The sequence below is a fragment of the Myotis daubentonii genome, chromosome 6, assembly GCF_963259705.1.
Source record: "Myotis daubentonii chromosome 6, mMyoDau2.1, whole genome shotgun sequence".
NCBI lineage: Eukaryota > Metazoa > Chordata > Mammalia > Chiroptera > Vespertilionidae > Myotis > Myotis daubentonii.
The window spans coordinates 76,918,840-76,937,077 of record NC_081845.1 but is presented as its reverse complement, the minus strand read 5'-3'; the positions used below and the strand labels follow the sequence as shown (position 1 = coordinate 76,937,077).

The 18,238-nt window shown below is 42.3% G+C and overlaps 1 protein-coding gene across 1 annotated transcript in view; it reads left to right on the top strand.

Moving 5' to 3' along the window:
- The window catches only part of LRRC1 (leucine rich repeat containing 1), a 128,046-nt gene that overhangs the window by 41,056 nt on the left and 68,752 nt on the right, over positions 1–18,238 (top strand). Inside the window, exon 2 of the mRNA XM_059701377.1 lies at positions 8,047–8,164. Within this exon, the coding sequence (XP_059557360.1) occupies positions 8,047–8,164 (118 nt within the window). The remainder of the gene's footprint in view (positions 1–8,046; positions 8,165–18,238) is intronic.

Here is an 18,238-nt window from a genome sequence, read left to right as displayed (position 1 = left end):
GTTTTTGCCACCTCTATGGGTCTCTCTAAGAAAAATTGTTAAGTTTTGGTGATTTTTTCCCAACATTATGTAAGTAAAATAAAGTCTGTATTCTTGTGTTTGCCTTCATTTGCTGAATGTTATTACTAAGATTCCTGCATATCATGACTAACAGCTTTCATTTTCATTGCTGTTTAGAATTCCATTGTAAGAATATTCCTCTATCAGATCTACTGTTGATGGCAGTTTGGGTTATTTATAGTGTTGGGCTATTTTGAATAATTCTGTCAAGCGCATTCTTGTATATGTTCTGGAATAACATATGAGAGTGATTTATTAAAGGCACATATGTAGGATTTCTGGGTAATAAAGGCCTTTTTATAAGTCTTATAGAGAAGAACATTGCTAAATGATTTATATTGTAAAAAGTGTGAATCTTACCTTAGAACCATTGATTGACCATTTCTTTTTCAAGGAGGTTACTCACAAGGCCAGTTCAGGTCAGTGGGGACAGGAGTAGGACTGTGATGAGAGTGATATGGGATGAAAAGGGGCTAACCTTCAGTTGAAGGTTAAAATGTCTCCAGAAGGGAAATCTGTGAGTAAATTTGGTGCCATTTTTAGCTTGGAGTCAAACAATTTTCAGGATTTTAATAACACTCTTACACGGTTGCCCTCTAGGTTAATCTGTGGCAGTGGTTTGTGTTTTCTCTACATTATGGAGGAGACATTTGGGCAGTAAGGGGACATTGACTAATAACAAAGGACGCGACTCTTACAGGACTGAGATTTCCTTATGTCCCTTTCTAAGAAGAAGGGAGGTATTAATACTGTGTCAAAAGAGAAGGAAAAGCCTGGCTGGTGTGTGGCTGAGTGATTGAGTGTCGACCTATGAACCAGGATATCAGGGTTTGTTTCCAAGTCAGGGCACATGCCCAGTTGCGGGCTCAGTGCCCAGTAGAGTGCGTGCAGAAGGCAGCCAGTCAATGATTCTCTCTCATCATCGATGTTTCTATTTCTCTCCCCCTCTGTCTTCCTCTCTGAAATAATAAGAATATACATATATAAAAAAGAGAAGGAAAAAGAACCTTGTCAAAAATGAAGATTGGGCCCGGCAGGTGTGGTTCAATGGTTGAATGTCAACCCAGGATCCAAGAGGTTGCTGGTTCCAAGAGATTCCCAGTCAGGGCACATGCCTGGGGTGTGGACTCAATCCCCAGTGAGGGATGTGCAGGAAGTAGCTGATCCATATTGCTTTTCTCTCATCAGTGTTTCTATTTCTTGATCCCTCCCTAAAAATCAATAAAAACATATTTTAAAAGAAATGAAGATTGGGGGGAAAAAACATATTCTTCAGCCAAGATGAAGACTTTACATCTACTACAAACAATGGTGGCTGTAAGAAGACTGTGGTATAGCCTAACAAGCCAAGGCAATTTGGATTTCTTTGCATATAATTGTACAGAATGTGCTCTGCGGGGGCCAGAGTGCTCTAATCAAACATGGTATAGTTGAAGAATGGTGTCTGTGTGTTCTGTCACATGACCTCTCTGTGCCAAGGCGCCCTGCCAAGACAGCTACATGAATCGTTCTCCATGTGCCCTGGCTAATCTCAGAGAAAGCAGAGGGTTTACAGCTTGTTGAGTTTTTCCCCTAGCTGAGAAAGTTGAAAACTAGAGGATTTAATCAAGTCTTAGTGGCATTGTGTCAATCTTATAAGAAAACAGTTAATTTAAAGCATTTGGATACCAAATTAAGATCCCATTAGGATATAATGAGGGAAGGATTGAGGAATTCATTTTCCTTTGGGAGGTCCTCAGATAGGGTTGTTTTTACATCTGGATGTGCTTCCCAAGTAGAATGAAGTGGTATTTGTGACAAGCTGTATTTGAGGGCGCTTTTATCACTTGGAACAAAACTTAAATGTGCTTGCTGTTATGATTTCTCTTGGATATGGGGATTTGTAGGCTGTCTTTTCCACAGACATAAAACTAATTAATTATTCACTGTAGATCTAAGTACCTTATTGACTTGATTTCTTATATTATTTCTGAATGATCTCTGAATATAAGGAATTGGTGATGGTTTTTGTGCTGTTGCTATTATGTTTTTCCTGTAAAACAAAGTGAGCTTTTCATGCTTGAGTAAACACATTGATGCATTATGAAACTGTCAGACTCTTTGAAAATTGGCATAAGCTTAATTATTCAAATATGTGGCTCTTTTGAATGGCTTTTGAGTCAGCTAATGCTTTAGTACAATCAGCATAAAGACATTTCAATACCTTTCCTTAAGAAATTAAATCTCAACTGTATGATTAAAGAAATCCAAAGGATTAGTTCTTTTGTTGAGCACTTTCATTATACAGCTAAGTGCTAGCATTCATTTTCAGATTCATAGTCCATTTTATTTTAAAATATCTTTCTTTTTAAATAAAACTTTAAGTTGTTTATGAATTTTCCTTATTACCTAGTCTTTTTCCCGTTTTCTTCCTGTCTATCAACATGCACACATACTTTTTTACAGTGTACCTGCAGTTTTGTTTCCTTTAAAAATTGTATTTGAGTTGTAAATCTTTTTCAAGCACTGTGGCCTTTATAGTAACCATTTTTGTTGCTTGTTTAATATCAAATTATTCATTAACATGCTAGTCATTCCCCATATTTGACATGTATGTTTTCCATTTTTACTTATAACACAAAGGTATATCAGACATTGTAGCTTGTTTTTTCTTATTTTCAGTTATATTACAAGGACAGTGTTTAAAGTGTCATTATGTCAGTGGATTTGAAGACTTATGTTTTATGGTTTACCCAATTGCTTTCCGAAAGATGGTGCATTTAACAGGCTGATGGTTGCCAGAGGAAAGGGGATTGGGGGACTAGATAGAAAAGGTGAAGGGACTGAGAAGTACAGATTGGTAGTTACAAAATAGTTATGGGGATGTAAAGTACAGCATAGGGCAGTGGTTGGCAAACTCATTAGTCAACAGAGCCAAATATCAACAGTACAACGATTGACTTTTCTTTTGAGAGCCAAATTTTTTAAACTTAAACTATATAGGTAGGTACATTGTTATTCACTTAATTAGGGTACTCCTAAGCTGGCCTTTGCTAAAATAATAATAAAGCCACCAACACAAAAAAATTACAATTCTTAAATTGATGACAAAAATACCTGTAGGATTTGCAGCTGGTTGGAAAAATACAGGTAACTTTATGCTTCGAGTAGGTACTTTTGTCAACCGTGCGCGATTTGAGGATGCGAATAGCACTAACCACTGCACAATGAGACTGCTGACTGACTGGCTCACTCAACTTGTGCATGAATCGCGTGCCCTCCCCTACGCTGCGTGTCCCGCGGCCGGCCGGCCTGCGCCATGTCTCCCGTCGTCTGACCGACCGACACCCCCCACTTCTTCTAACGCCACTTCTTCAAATTAGACTCGCCCAGGCCGAAAACCGACTTCTGCGCATGGGCCACGAAGTTTCAATCGCACTGTACGTGCCCGCCCGCATGTGGTATTTTGTGGAAGAGCCACACTCAAGGGGCCAAAGAGCCGCATGTGGCTCGCGAGCCGCGGTTTGCTGACCACTGGCATAGGGAATATATTCAATAATATTGTAATAACTATGTATGGTGCTAGGTGGGTACTGGAAATCAGGGGGAACACTTTATAAAGTATTTGATTGCCTAACCTCTGTGCTGTATACTTGAAACTAATACAAAATAATATTGAATGTAAACTGTAATTAAAAAAAAAATTAAAATTGAAAGAAAACACAAGAAAAAAAAGACAGTAGTTTTTTTTTATTTATGTATACAATTTCTTTTACCAAATTTATTAATTAAAATAAAAACAACTTATTAAATATTAGCATCCTTCAAAATTACCAACATTCGGAATACCCTGTTATCTTAGTAGAGACTTTTTTCTTTGTAAATGAGATTTCTAATTTTAGCAAAGTGATAGGTGCAATAGTTTAAAAAAAATTCAATAAGCCATGTAGTGTGACACTGAAGAACAGCAGCCTCTTGCCCTCCCCCTTTTCACTCTAGTTTGTGGCTTTGAGAACCCTCATCTCGGAGATTTCTACTGATGTTTGCCTCCCACTTGCTAAATGGCTTGCTTTTACAGTTTGATTTTTTTTTCCACTTTATAGTTTACTGTTGATTCCCTTCTTTGGGAAATTAGACTTTAGTACTTAGAGTTTCTTTCCCATCCTTCCAATATAGACATAAAATAAATTTTGGTTTTATTAATATATAGATATCCTCCTATATAATAAAAGGGTAATATGCAAATCGATCGAACGGCAGAATGACCGGTTGCTATGATGCACAGTGATCATCACGGGGCAGATGCTCAATGCAGGAGCTGCCTCTGATGGTCAGTGTGCCCCCACAGGGGGAGCGCTGCTCAGCCAGAAGCTACTCAGCTCGCAGTTGGTAAGGGCAGCAGTGGTGGCAGGAGCCTCTCCCGCCTCTGCAGCAGTGCTAAGGATGTCTGACTGATGGCTTAGGCTTGCTCTCAGCGGGGAGCGGGCCTAAACCATCAGTCGGACATTTCCCGAGGGCTCCCGAGGGCAAGAGGGCACAGGTCAGGCTGAGGGATGACCCTCCTCCCCCTGAGTGCATGAATCTCGTGCACCAGGCCTCTAGTTAAAATATGACTATAAGTATTATTCATAACCAAATCTTATATTTATATTATGATTATATCTTTTTATACTTTATATTTTCTCTGGAATTAATAACCTCCTTCTTTTTCCTTGCTTTCCCCCCCTCTATTCCTATTTCTAATTTATCACCAAACAAATCATTTCACTACTTCCAAACACATCAAATAATCTTTCAAATCTGTGTGTGTGTGTTTGTTTTCAGATCTTTCCTGTGGGAGCCTTAATATTTTCTCCATGTGGACTGGTTGCTAGTAGGGCCTGCTTGTGTGGCTGATGTCTTAGAAATCCTCTCACTATTTTATCTTGGGCATGTCCTTTGTCTCTCTGTTTGTTTTGTTGATTGATTTCTGGTTCTCAGTTCCTACTCCTTTAAATTTACTTAATACAGCCCTAACCGGTTTGGCTCAGTAGGTAGAGCGTTGGCCTGCGGACTCAAGGGTCCCAGGTTCGATTCCGGTCAAGGGCATGTACCTTGGTTGCGGGAACATACCCAGTAGGAAGTGTGCATCGATGTTTCTAACTCTCTATCCCTCTCCCTTCCTCTCTGTAAAAAATCAAGAAAATATATTTTTAAAAAATGTACTTAATACATTTTGGCAGATTCATGAGAAAAGGTATAAGAGAGGAATATTTTTAGAGATCATGCATATTTGAAAATGTCTTTATCATCATATTTGATTGATAGTTTAGCTGGGTATGTAGTTTTAGGTTTGGAATAATGTCCTTTTTGAATTTTGAAGGAATCACTCCATTGCCTTCTCACTTCAAGGTTGCTGTTGATTCCAGTGCTATTCTGATTCCCAATTTTTTTCTATAATCCCCTGGTCTCTGGAAACTGTGAATATTCTTTCTGGAATTCTGAAACTCTACCATATTCCTTGGTACCTGTTTTCATTCATTTTATTGGCTACCTGTTGGGCTCTTTCAAACTAGAAATGCATGTTCTATAGTCCACTGTGTTTTCTCTCTTTGGAGTTTTCTCTCTTAGAGTGTAGTACCTCAGACTGACCCTCTGATTTTCCTGTCTTTTCTTTCCCATTTTCCTACCCACCTCAGTGTCCTTTTATTCTACCTTCTGAAAGATTTTAACTTTAATTTTCACGCCTTTCATTGGAGGCTTTTATTGGTGCTACAATAAGTTGTAATTTCTAAAAGCTTACTTCTTCTTTGTAGTTTTTTTTTTTTTAATGGCATTATGTTGCCTTATCTCCTATTTCTCTGAGGGTATTAAATATATTCTTGGGTGATGAAATTTTTTCTGCTTCCCACATCATATTTGTTTCTTCTGCGGTGTGTGCACATGTTCTTTTTTGCACGTTAGGGGCTCTCCTCAAGTGTCTGGAGAACTGTGGTTTTTTAAAAATGAGAGATGAAGGGAAAAAAAGATGATTGGGAACTGTACATGGGTGGAGCTTGTAACTTGGGGCATCTCTAGTAGTTTAATCTATATCTGTAGGTCTGTCCTCATGTCGGGGAGTCTGGCTGTGGGAAAAGGCTGGTGGGATTTCACTGAGCAGGCTTTGACTCAGCCCCCTGTTTTTAGTAGGGTACCTCACTCCTGCCCTCAGCTGTGCTGAGAGTCAACTCTTCCAGAAGGGAAATTCTCAGTCTCCTGTCCAGATATGCAGAGTAGAGAAGAGAATATGGGGACCTACTATTCTTTGCATATTTTTTTACAACCAGTTTCTTTTCCTACTGTACCTGGACCTAATTTATTATTGTCTACTCCAGAGGCTTAAATTTCAGCTTATTTGTTTCTTTATTAGTTACTATTTGTTCATTTGTTTTCTAGCTTCAAGAATTTTGTTGCATATCTAGTTTGTGCACTTGTTTCCTCTCATTTTTAATTGTCTTCATGAGTTTATCCCATATTTTTTTCCTTTATTGATTAAGGCATTACAAATGTGTCCTTATCCCCCCATTGTCCTCCATCCTCCCACTCATGCCTTCACCCCCTGGTGTCTGTGTCCATTGGTTATACTTATATGCATGCATTCAAGTCCTTTGGTTGATCTCTCCCCCTTAGCCCCACCCTCCCCTGCCTTCCCTCTGAGGTTTGAACATCTGATCGATACTTCTCTGTCTCTAGATCTATTTTTGTTCATCGGTTTATGTTGTTCATTATAATCCACAAATGAGTGAGATCATGTGATATTTATCTTTCTCTGACTGACCTATTTCACTTAGCATATTTTTATGATTGTATAAATTATTTTCATGTCATTTTAGTACAGTTTTTAAAGAGTGTGGGAAAAAAGGAATGTGCTCAGTCTGCCATGGTTAATGGAAGTGTCAGTGTGGACTCTTTTTTAGATTTATCAAAATAATTTTTTTCCACATGACACATTTTTTTGGTGGATATTTTCTGATGTGTAGTTATGCCTTTTAAAAATGTCTTTTAAAATATTTTATTCTAATTTTTGCATATGATTATTTAATATTGCAGATTTAACATCAGCTTTCATAAGTAGAAAATAAGTGACCACCTACCTTATAAGTACCGCGCGCTAACCGATTGCGCCACTGGAGCTCCAACCACCTACCTTATAGGTTGACGGAGTACTTATTATTCTCATTGAGTTACTTACTCATTTTTAAAAACTTTTATTTTTGAGATAATTATCCTATACAATAAAAGCCTAATATGCTAATGATATGCTAAGGCCGCTCAACTGCTTGCTATGATGTGCACTGACCACCAGGGGCAGACACTCCAACCAGTAGGTTAGCTTGCTGGTGGGGTCCGGCTGATTGGGTCTGAGCGAGACGGGCTGGACACGCCCTGGAGCCCTCCCGGGGTCCCTCCCCAGCTGGCTAAACTCCTGCGTTCCTCCTGGTGATAGTGCACCGGTGGGGTCCCTTGACCTGTCCTGTGCTCTCTCGCAATCCAGGACCCTTTGGGGGATGTCGGAGAGCCCATTTCGGCCCAATCCCAGTCAACGCAGGAGCTGAGCCCTGGTGGTCAGTGCGCTCCCTCAGGGGAGCACCGCTCAGCCAGAAGCCGGGCTCATGGTTGGTGAGCGTGGCAGCCTAAGCTGCTCCCCAGGAGCAGGCCAAACATCCCCTGAGAGCTCGCAGACTGTGAGAGGGCGCAGACTGGGCTGAAGGACCGCCCCCCCCCCCCCCCCGCCGAGTGCACAAATTTTGTGCACCGGGCCACTAGTAGATTAATAAGGGAGTTGCAAAAATAGAACAGAAACCTCTTTTGTACTCAGTTTAACCCAGTGGTAACATCTTCATATTACTATAATACAGTATCAAAATCAGGAAATTGATATAATTCTCATTAATTTTTAAAAGATCTATTGCTTTAAATTTTATATTGGACAAAACGTTTATGTTGCAAATATATATGAGACCTATGTGAAACTGTTTTGTTTTTCAGCAATTTTTCCAGCTAGTCAAATTACGAAAGCTTGGACTTAGTGATAATGAAATTCAACGGCTCCCTCCAGAAATAGCAAACTTCATGCAGCTGGTGGAACTTGATGTGTCCCGAAATGGTAAGAAAAAGATTCCACTTGAATTGTCCATTTATCTGTTCTGATGTTGGGGGGGATTTTTAATAAACAGAGTGGATAAAGGTTATTGGAGGTACTTCACCTGATGGTTATGGGAAAGCTGTGTATAAATTTTGAGATGAAATTAATGCCATTATTGAATAGTTTAGTTAAGTTACAAGTATTTATCAAAAAACTTTTCATAGCACAGTTTTTATTTATTTTTTAAATATGTTTTTACTGATTTTTAGAGAGAGAGGAAGGAAGAGAGGTAGAAAGATAGAAACAACGATGAGAGAGAAACATCATCCGTCGTCTCCTACATGCCCCCTACTGGGGATCGAGCCCACAACCCAGGCTTGTGCCCTGACCAGGAATCTAATTGGTGACCTCTTGGTTCCTGGGTTAATGCTCAACCACTGAGCCACACTGGCCGGGCCATAATACAGTTTTTGAATGATAACTTTCTCAAGAGTTAGAGTGTTGTCTGAGATATTATGTAATCTGGCTCCCTCATTTTCCTGAGTGTGACATTGAGGACTGGTGGTGTGGTCATCTGTCCAGCACTGAGGGGCTGTTGAGGGGAGGGGACACTCCCTGGGGAGGGGCTGGCTTCTCGGCCTGTGGCTCAGACTCTGTCTTCCTGCAGTGAACAGACCTGCTTGCTGTTCAGGCATCTTCTGCCAGTTTAATTTATTTCTAATTAGGCCACTGGTGGGCCTGCCCACTGGAGTTTGTGGTATATTTAAATGCAGACCCTGGTTTAACCTTGCGTTTCATAGCCCTTAGAGCACACCCTGAGTGGGTTGGTAACCCTGCTTGCTATTGCATATTTGATTAATTACTCTAAGTTAAAGTGGCAGATCCCAGTGGTCCTGTCTTAAGTGATGGGATTCCGTTCTTGCAAGGGCTCTGGTATAATTTCCTTTGGATAAGCCCCAATATACTCTGAGTTATTTATAAAAAGGATAATCTTTTTCTCTCATATTGCATACCTGTTTTGTTTATCTATAAAATATGTTTCTTCTCAATGAACATCAGGTCTGGATCTTTCAGTCTCCTGTCTTCCACAGCAACTCCAAGGCCTAGATACACTATTTTGGGGGGTCATTATTATAGGGCAGTAATGATAATCAGTACTTGATTGAAAACATGGTGAAACAAAAATGATTGAACCCCCCTACTTTTAATAGCTTTTAAATTGCTGTTCCCTGGAAGGTTTCTGTGACAATGATAGAAATAAGAGGTAAAAAATAAAATAAAATAAATTGCTGTTCCCTATTACATTCGATAAATTGGAAACTGTCTATAAGTTAAGCCATATGTTTCTTAAGGTAGGGTCTACTTTTATTTTTCATGAGAATTATTTCTTACCTTGAAGTACTGGAAAAAGTGAAGAAAATACTTATTTTGGGGGGCATGTTTTATGGTGGCTTATTTGGTTGCACAGGACCCAGATCTGCTCAGGGAAAGGGGATTCAATGGTAAGGAGGGGGTGGAGCTGACATCCAAGAGCTTTGGCATAGGGCTCACATCAGACATCGCCTTCGGGTTTCCTGGCCTCCTCTTAGTGCGTCTGCTTCTGTCTGTGGGTGCTCTGTTCTCTCCCTGTCGACCTGCTCTCTGGGAACTGGCCTCTCCACAACCAGTTTGATGTGGTCTTTCTCTACCTACTTTTTGGCTTCTGCACCTGCTGTGGTGTCAGCTTGACAGATTTCTCAGTGAGGAATTTGTCAAACAGATCATCTTTCTAAGCCAATCATAAGCCATAAGCCACAGGTCACTGGGCACCCTAAAGATTAGCTACCCTGGGACAGGGGTGGCGAGCAGTCCAAAGCATGGCTCTACTCCTCAGCTCAGCACAGACGCGGTTGATGAGCACTTTCCCTTACACTGGAGTGTATAGTTGGAGCGGTGTTGGAGGCCAGAATTGCTCCTAAGGCTATCCTGTCTCACGCTTATCTAAGGAATACATAATTCAATCTGCTCTCTCTTGCCTTAGCAATGATCTCAGTTATAAGGGTGGTTGGTTATTAAATTTGCAAGGGAGCAGTGACTTTGTAAAATTGTCACTCAAATCATATAATCCGAAGAAATAAAATAGCAATTTTGAAATTGGCATTAGAAAGGAAAAGAAGCAGGGGCCCAGAAATACTTGAGTAGAAGTGTTGCCTTTGATCATTTGGAGGAGAGAAAACATAGAACTTAGAAGTTCCCAGTTACGCTAATAACTCTAAAGGGACAGGATGCTCTGTAAAAAGTTGGCACATTTGGTCACCACTTTTACCAGTTCCTACATCAACTATTTCTTTTCAAACATTTGTACCTAGAAAGAAGGACTACCTGCCTCTGTGTGCATTCATACCTCCCAGCATGTTGATAAAAGAAGCTAAGCTTTCACTGTAGTCAGTGTCAGGACACAAAAAGGTGTTCTCTCCTCCCCTTTTTCATCCTGTTCTCACTTTCAGCCTTTCCTTCTGCGCGTTTGTGGTAGTTCAGTGAGGGGTCCTGCAGGCCTTTTACCTCTAGGTCAGGCTCTTTTAGAAATGCTGAGGGGAGTTAACTGCCCCTGTCCACTCTGGCAGAACCTTGCTCTGGCTCCGCAACATGAAGGTGTGCACTGGAGTGCTGGGGGGCAGTGGGCAGCACACCAGAGGATGCAGGGGTCAGGCTTTCTGTGAGGCTATAAACACACTGCAGAGATGACCGAGCAGAACAAAGTCATCATTCATTCTAACCAATAGGAACACAGGTCATGGGCTATTTCCAGGTCAGGCAGATCTCACTGTGCTTCCTCTCATTTGTTTACAGGTAAAAATCACAGTAATGTGAATTTCCTAGGCAACTGAGTAGGTAAATAAAAGTCACAAAATCTGCAGTCTGAGAGTCAGTGTGAGAACCCCTCCTTTGTGTGGGTGCAGGCATTGGTAAGGGTTTGAGGCTCAGGCCTGGAGGCCTGGAGCCACTCGTCTTCTCTTGCACCAGTTGAGCAGCCTGCTCCATGGTCAGAGGTTGTTCCTTTGAGTCCCTGAGTTGTAGCAGGGGCCTTGCCAGGGCTGGCCATTGCCGTAGTGGGGCCTTCATTGACTTCCTTAATTCCTGATGTAGGAATTAAGCATTGCTTGACCATGGAGGAGGAAGGCAGGATGCTGGTCTCAGTCTACTCAAGTCCATGGGATCAGTGCTTGTCAAACTTGAGCATGCAGTGAATTACCACAGGGAGTTGTTATAATGCAGACTCTGATGCAGTAGGTCAGGAATGGGCTTGAGATTCTGCATTGCTGAGAGCTCCCAGAGGATGCAGGCCCTGCTGGTCCACTGCGCACACTGAGTAGCAAGCTCTTAGATGTCATCGCCCACGAGTCCCCTACTGAGCTTCCTCCAGCAGCTGTGTGTGGTCACGAGCACAAGTTCACCCAGCTCCTGGCACCCCTGCACCTTCCCATGGGGAACGTGGGCAGCCTTCAGGGTATTCCTGGTAAAGAGTGAGATGCTGGAGCCGCCTTAAGCTCACATTGGCTTTGATTCTAGGAGCAAAATGAGACCTTTCCTGATGCTCCCTTGCTCAAATGGCGGAGAAAAGAAAGGTTTTGTGTTTCTCTCCAAAAAAAAATCTGTAAATGAGGAGGAGAGAAGTTTTTACAGGCTCATTTCCTAGGCCAAGAAGAGCTGCCAGGACCTCCAAACCCTGACTTTTGTGGCTTTGTTTTCAGATATTTCAGGCACAAAGTCAAGGGAATTGTGTGTTGTGTTAAAAAGAGAGAAGACTGAGCTTTGGGAGAGAGGGTGATGCTTATGGTTATATATAGTCTGTGGGGATTTTTTCTGAGGTGAAAGTAGAGAGGCTTGGACTGAGCACAGTGTGTACAGTTTTGTCTCCAGAATGGCTAGATGTGCTGTGCAGAGAGGACTTTGGTGGGAGCCTGGGTCCCGCCACTCACCACCTACTGATTTTGGACAGGCCCCGCCAACAGTGCTGGGTCTTGTTCTGGGAAGGCATGGGACAAAGCCTTCTTCCTTACAAGCCAGGGGGAGGCGAGGAGCATGGCCGGCTTCTCATGTCCTGACTTGGTGGATTCTTTTTCTTTTTTTTTTAACTAAGGCAAATAGCTAAAATTTATATGTAATAAAATAAACAGTTTCCTCTGAACATAGATGGAAGGATGGAGTAGATGAAATTGGTATCTGAATATGCTGTTAAATGAATAAAAAAGCATACAGATTTTGCATGAAGGTCTGAAGCAGATTTCTGTGGTGACGTGCACATGCCTTAAAGCCTGGACGTGGTCTTTTTCTGCTCACTGGTTTTTAGCTGTTCAAGGACAATAATCCTGGGTATGTGAGAAGAATTATTACCCCGTAGTACTACCTTGTCATCCAAGAATCTAGGGCAGACTTTCTCGGTGCATAATGAATCCTGCCCCAAGGCTTAGTAATTTGAATTTTATAGTATATGCTGTAATTTGACGGACATCACGGTACTGTATCATTATCCATTTAGTTTAGTTTTTCCCAAAGTGTAAGGCATACACCACTGGTGCTGCTAGAGATGACTTTAAGTGAGTGGTACTGCAAAACAGAGTTTTTAATATAGAAACTTCATGAGAAAGTTACCCTTTAAGATTATTCCTTTTGGCCCTAACCGGTTTGGCTCAGTGGATAGAGCATCAGCCTGCAGACTCAAGATTATTCCTTTTGGTTGCCTTCTGTAAAATTTAATAACACTATATTAAATTTTATTATTGTTACATTTATTTTACATTTACCTTTTGTATCTTGGGGTGATAACTCGATTCATGTTATTGATTTAAAGAAATTTGCTACCTTTAAAAGTAAATCTCACTCAAATTTTAAAAAGTCATTTTAAAAGAATGAGGTAAACAATACAGAATACACATGCTATACCACCAGTATGGCAGACATGGTGAAGGTGAACGGTGATGGCTGAAGTTAAGGAAGCACTGACTGGAAGTAGCATATCATGCCTTTTATCATGAGTTTATTTCACTTATGGTGCAAGTAGTATTACATTCAGGAAACATGGCCAGTCTGCACACGCTGGCTAGTTCCTTTGCAAACTTGCGTTAACAAGCAACTAAAACATATTTTAGTACAAATCATTCCTAGCACCAGGACAAGGATAAACAGCTGTCTACCAGTAGGGTCATCATCCCACAAAGTGTGGAGGCTAGACTTTGATTAAAGGCTTGGGTTAGTTGGTTTCTGTCCATCCATGAGATGTGATCAGTGTCTGTGGTCTGTAGCTATGGGTTGTTTAATGAAATCTAAAGCCAAGTTTGAAGCCTGCCCAAATGACCTTGTATAACATCGTCTGGTGTTTCTGAGTATGCCCTGAAAAAAAAAGTTCTTTCTGGCAAAGAACAAATCCAGTGTACAGTAGAAGTCTTCCTACTTAGTTGTAAACAGTTAGCTTTTTTTTTTTTTTAATATATTTTATTGATTTTTTACAGAGAGGAAGGGAGAGAGAGATAGAGAGTTAGAAACATCGATGAGAGAGAAACATCGATTAGCTGCCTCTTGCACATCTCCCACTGGGGATGTGCCCGCAACCCAGGTACATGCCCTTGACCGGAATCGAACCCGGGACCTTTCAGTCCACAGGCCGACGCTCTATCCACTGAGCCAAACCGGTTTCATCAACAGTTAGCTTTTTAATTCCTATGTATACCTATGCCATATGTGAGGCAGAAGCCAGTTTTCACCCATGTAAACTTCATACTTGCCACAGTCAAGCCTGATTCCAGCCCAGGTTCAGTGCTCTGTTCAGCACACTGTCCTGTGGTTAATGTTATGGTTAATGTTGTGGTTAATGTTATGGGTGAGTCTGTGGCTGTTACAGTACCACAGGAGACATGCAGTGAAGCAGAGCCCACAGTGCCTCTCTGCCTCATGGTTGGAGAGCTAGACGGTTTCCAACCCAGTTTGCTTTCTTGTCTTTGCAAATACGGACACTGCCTTATCACGAGCCCTTTCTCTTCTTAACTTTTACCTTCTCTTTTGTCAGGAACAGGGGTTGATATAGAAAAAATATTGCCTTCTACTCTCATTTTAGTTCCAGATAATATTATTTTCAAATTGGAGGAGGAAAGAGAATGCTCTTCTGTGATATTTTCTGATCACCTTTCCATTCTACAAACAGGTTTTCCAGAGAGCATTGTTTAAATACTAGAGGCCCGGTGCACGAAATTCGTGCGGGGGGGGGGGGGGGGTGTGCAGCCCAGCCTGCACCCTCTCCAATCTGGGACATCCCTCTCACAATTTGGAACTGCTGGCTCCTAACCACTCGCCTGCCTGCCTGATTGCCCCTAACCGCTTTTGCCTGCAGCTTGATTGTCCCCTAACCGCTCCCCTGCCAGCCTGATTGACGCCTAACTGCTCCCCTGCAGGCCTGGTTGCCCCCAACTACCCTCCCCTGCCAGCCTGATCTCACCCCCAACTGCCCTCCCCTGCTGGCCTGTTCACACCCAACTGCCCTCCCCTGCTGGCCTGATCGCCCACAACTGCCCTCCCCTGCTGGCCTGTTTGCACCCAACTGCCCTCCCCTGCTGGCCTGTTCGCACCCAACTGCCCTCCCCTGCTGGCCTGATCGCCCACAACTTCCCTCCCCTGCTGGCCTGTTCGCACCCAACTGCCCTCCCCTGCTGGCCTGATCTCACCCCCAATTGCCCTCCCCTGCTAGCCTGATCTCACCCCCAATTGCCCTCCCCTGCCAGCCTGATCTCACCCCCAATTGCCCTCCCCTGCCAGCCTGATCTCACCCCCAATTGCCCTCCCCTGCTGGCCTGTTCACACCCAACTGCCCTCCCCTGCTGGCCTGATCGCCCACAACTTCCCTTCCCTGCTGGCCTGTTCGCACCCAACTGCCCTCCCCTGCTGGCCTGATCTCACCCCCAATTGCCCTCCCCTGCTAGCCTGATCTCACCCCCAACTGCCCTCCCCTGCTGGCCTGATCACACCCCCAATTGCCCTCCCCTGCTGGCCTGATCTCACCCCCAATTGCCCTCCCCTGCTGGCCTGTTCGCACCCAACTGCCCTCCCCTGCTGGCCTGATCTCACCCCCAATTGCCCTCCCCTGCTGGCCTGATCACACCCCCAATTGCCCTCCCCTGCTGGCCTGATCTCACCCCCAATTGCCCTCCCCTGCTGGCCTGATCACACCCCCAATTGCCCTCCCCTGCTGGCCTGATCTCACCCCCAATTGCCCTCCCCTGCTGGCCTGATCACACGCCCAATTGCCCTCCCCTGCTGGCCTGATCTCACCCCCAATTGCCCTCCCCTGCTGGCCTGATCTCACCCCCAATTGCCCTCCCCTGCTGGCCTGATCACACGCCCAATTGCCCTCCCCTGCTGGCCTGATCTCACCCCCAATTGCCCTCCCCTGCTGGCCTGATCTCACCCCCAATTGCCCTCCCCTGCTGGCCTGTTCACACCCAACTGCCCTCCCCTGCTGGCCTGTTCACACCCAACTGCCCTCCCTTGCCAGCCATTTTGTGGCGACTATCTTGTAGCGGCCATTTTGTGATGATGTCGCGCAAGGGCATTGCGCAATGCCACCTAGGCTTTTATTATATAGGATGACGATGTACAGAAATCTTATTAAATTGAAAATGTTGGGATAAACTTTACAAATAGATCCCTCCCTATTTTTCCTTAGACTATGTAAAGAAACATCAATGATATTTTAGCAAATAAACCTAAAAATCTATCCCAATTTAATGTTACAAATTGTTAAATCAGAAGGGAAATTCTTTTTTTTCCATTTCAATGATGTATTTTATTTAACTTAGTTTACCCAAAATGTATAATCAATGTAAAAAATTATGACAGGTATTTAACTTTTTTATAGGAAATTTTTGAAATCCATGGTATACCCTCGCTTGGCTGGTGGGCAGTGTACGAAACAGTGCAGGAATAGACCATTTATCTATCTATCTATCTATCTATCTATTTTTTTTAATTCTTTATTGTTCAAAGTATTACATATGTCTCCTTTTCCCCCCATTGACCTCTCCCCGTCTGCTCCCACTGCCAGCACAGGCCCTCACCCCTTTACTGTCTGTGTCCATTGGTTATGCTAATATGCATGCATACAAGTCCTGGTTGATCTCTTATCACCCCCACCTCCCCTGCCTTCCCTCTGAGGTGTGACAGTCTGTTCCATGCTCTGTGTCTCTGGATCTATTTTTGTTTATCAGTTTATGTTGTTCATTATATTCCACAAATGAGTGAGATTATGTGATGTTTATCTTTCTCTGATTGGATTATTTTGCTTAGCATAATGCTCTCCAGGTCCATCCATACTATTGCAAATGGTAGAAGTTCTTTTTTGCAGCAGCGTAGTATTCCACAGGTTTTTAATCCACTCATCTGCTGATGGGCACTTAGGCTGTTTCCAAATCTTAGCTATTGTAAATTGTGCTACTGTGAACATAGGGGTGCATATATGCGTTCTGATTGGTATTTCTGATTTCTTGGCATATATTCCTAGAAGTGGCATTACTGGGTCACACGGGAGTTTAATTTTTAATTTTTTGAGGAAATTCCATACTATTTTCCACAGTGGCTGCACCAGTCTGCATTCCCACCCGAGGATATTTTTTTCTATTGATTTTTAGAGAGAGTGGAAGAGAAGGAGGAGCAGGGGAGGGGCAGGAGCGAGGAGAGAAACATTGATGTGAGAGAGACACATGGATTGCCTGGGTCTTGCACATGCCCCGACCAGGGCCGGGAATCAAACCTGCAAACAACCTGATTTCGAACATGAGACCCTTCACTCCATGGACCGACACTCTAACCACTGAGCCAAACTGGGCAGGGCAGAAGGGAAATTCTTACAACAATGTCTTTACCAAAATGTTTTTGGAGCTCTTTCAAATTAGTAGTATATTATTTTGCTTATCTTCAGGCCAGTAGTTTCACTTTTTAAAATGGATTTGTTTTTAAACACAACCAAAGATATTTAATGCCAATTTAGGAAAATAAACCAGGACACTGAAAATGTTATGTTACTGAAAATCTGCTCAGCTAGCAATTTTAAAAAAATTGAATAAACTATTGTTACTTTTTATTATGCTAATATGGTTAATTTTATCAGAAAAATTGTGACTATGCTGAATAAGTTGTAGGTTTATATAACTTTTATTTCTCTCCTGCCTTTTTTATTTTTAATTAGCAGTTTTGTAATAGAGATGGTAACCTCTGAGTTTGAGAACAACACCTCTCAATATATTTTTTAGGTCAACAAGCTCTTCAGTTAGTCCCAGGTTCTCTGAATTTTTTGTCTATTTTAAGTAGCTCCTTATCTTCTTCCCTCCTTCCTCCCTACTTCATTCATTCATCCTTGTCTTTACATGCTGTGCTCTGTGTTAGATGCTGAGTTTTCCAAAACAATGGTGGATTTGCACAAAATTGGCTGAATTAGAGAAGCAAAAATAACCACAGTGGCTTCTCCTGAAATAAAACAGAACCCCAACATGTGACCGTTTTTGCTCACTTTTTAATTAGGCAATTCATGTAGGTATCCTTTGACAGTTTCCAGTTCTGAAAATGATTGAGAGCGAGAGCCATATTGCTTCATTTTGATTTTGAGGTCACCTATTTTGTCATGTGAATCTGGCTGGAGCCAAGTGATGCTGAGCCTTCAGGCAGCTGAGGCCTGATGCATCTCTTTGTCAGGCTGGTGACAGAAGTGTGCAAACAGTGTTCTGAGCTTGTTAAGCTACAAGAGACACCTCTCAGAAAGGGATGGAGGCACCAGGAAGGAAAGAGTAAATGAGGAGCAGTACTAAGAACTGCAACTTGAGGGAGGTGGAAATGATTTGATTTTTAAGATCCTTTTATAATTGTTGAGTAAATCCTCAACCTAATACATCTGTTCAAAGCTAATAATGAACTAAGATTCTGAATTCTTATTCACTTTGAAAGAGCTTTGGACCCTGGACTTAAAAAAATGCTTAGAGTTGTCAACTGTATTTTAGAATTACTAATGCTTTTTACTTCAAGCAAAATTTATTGAGCAATTACTATATTTGTGGAAGGCTCTTTGCTGAATTCTTC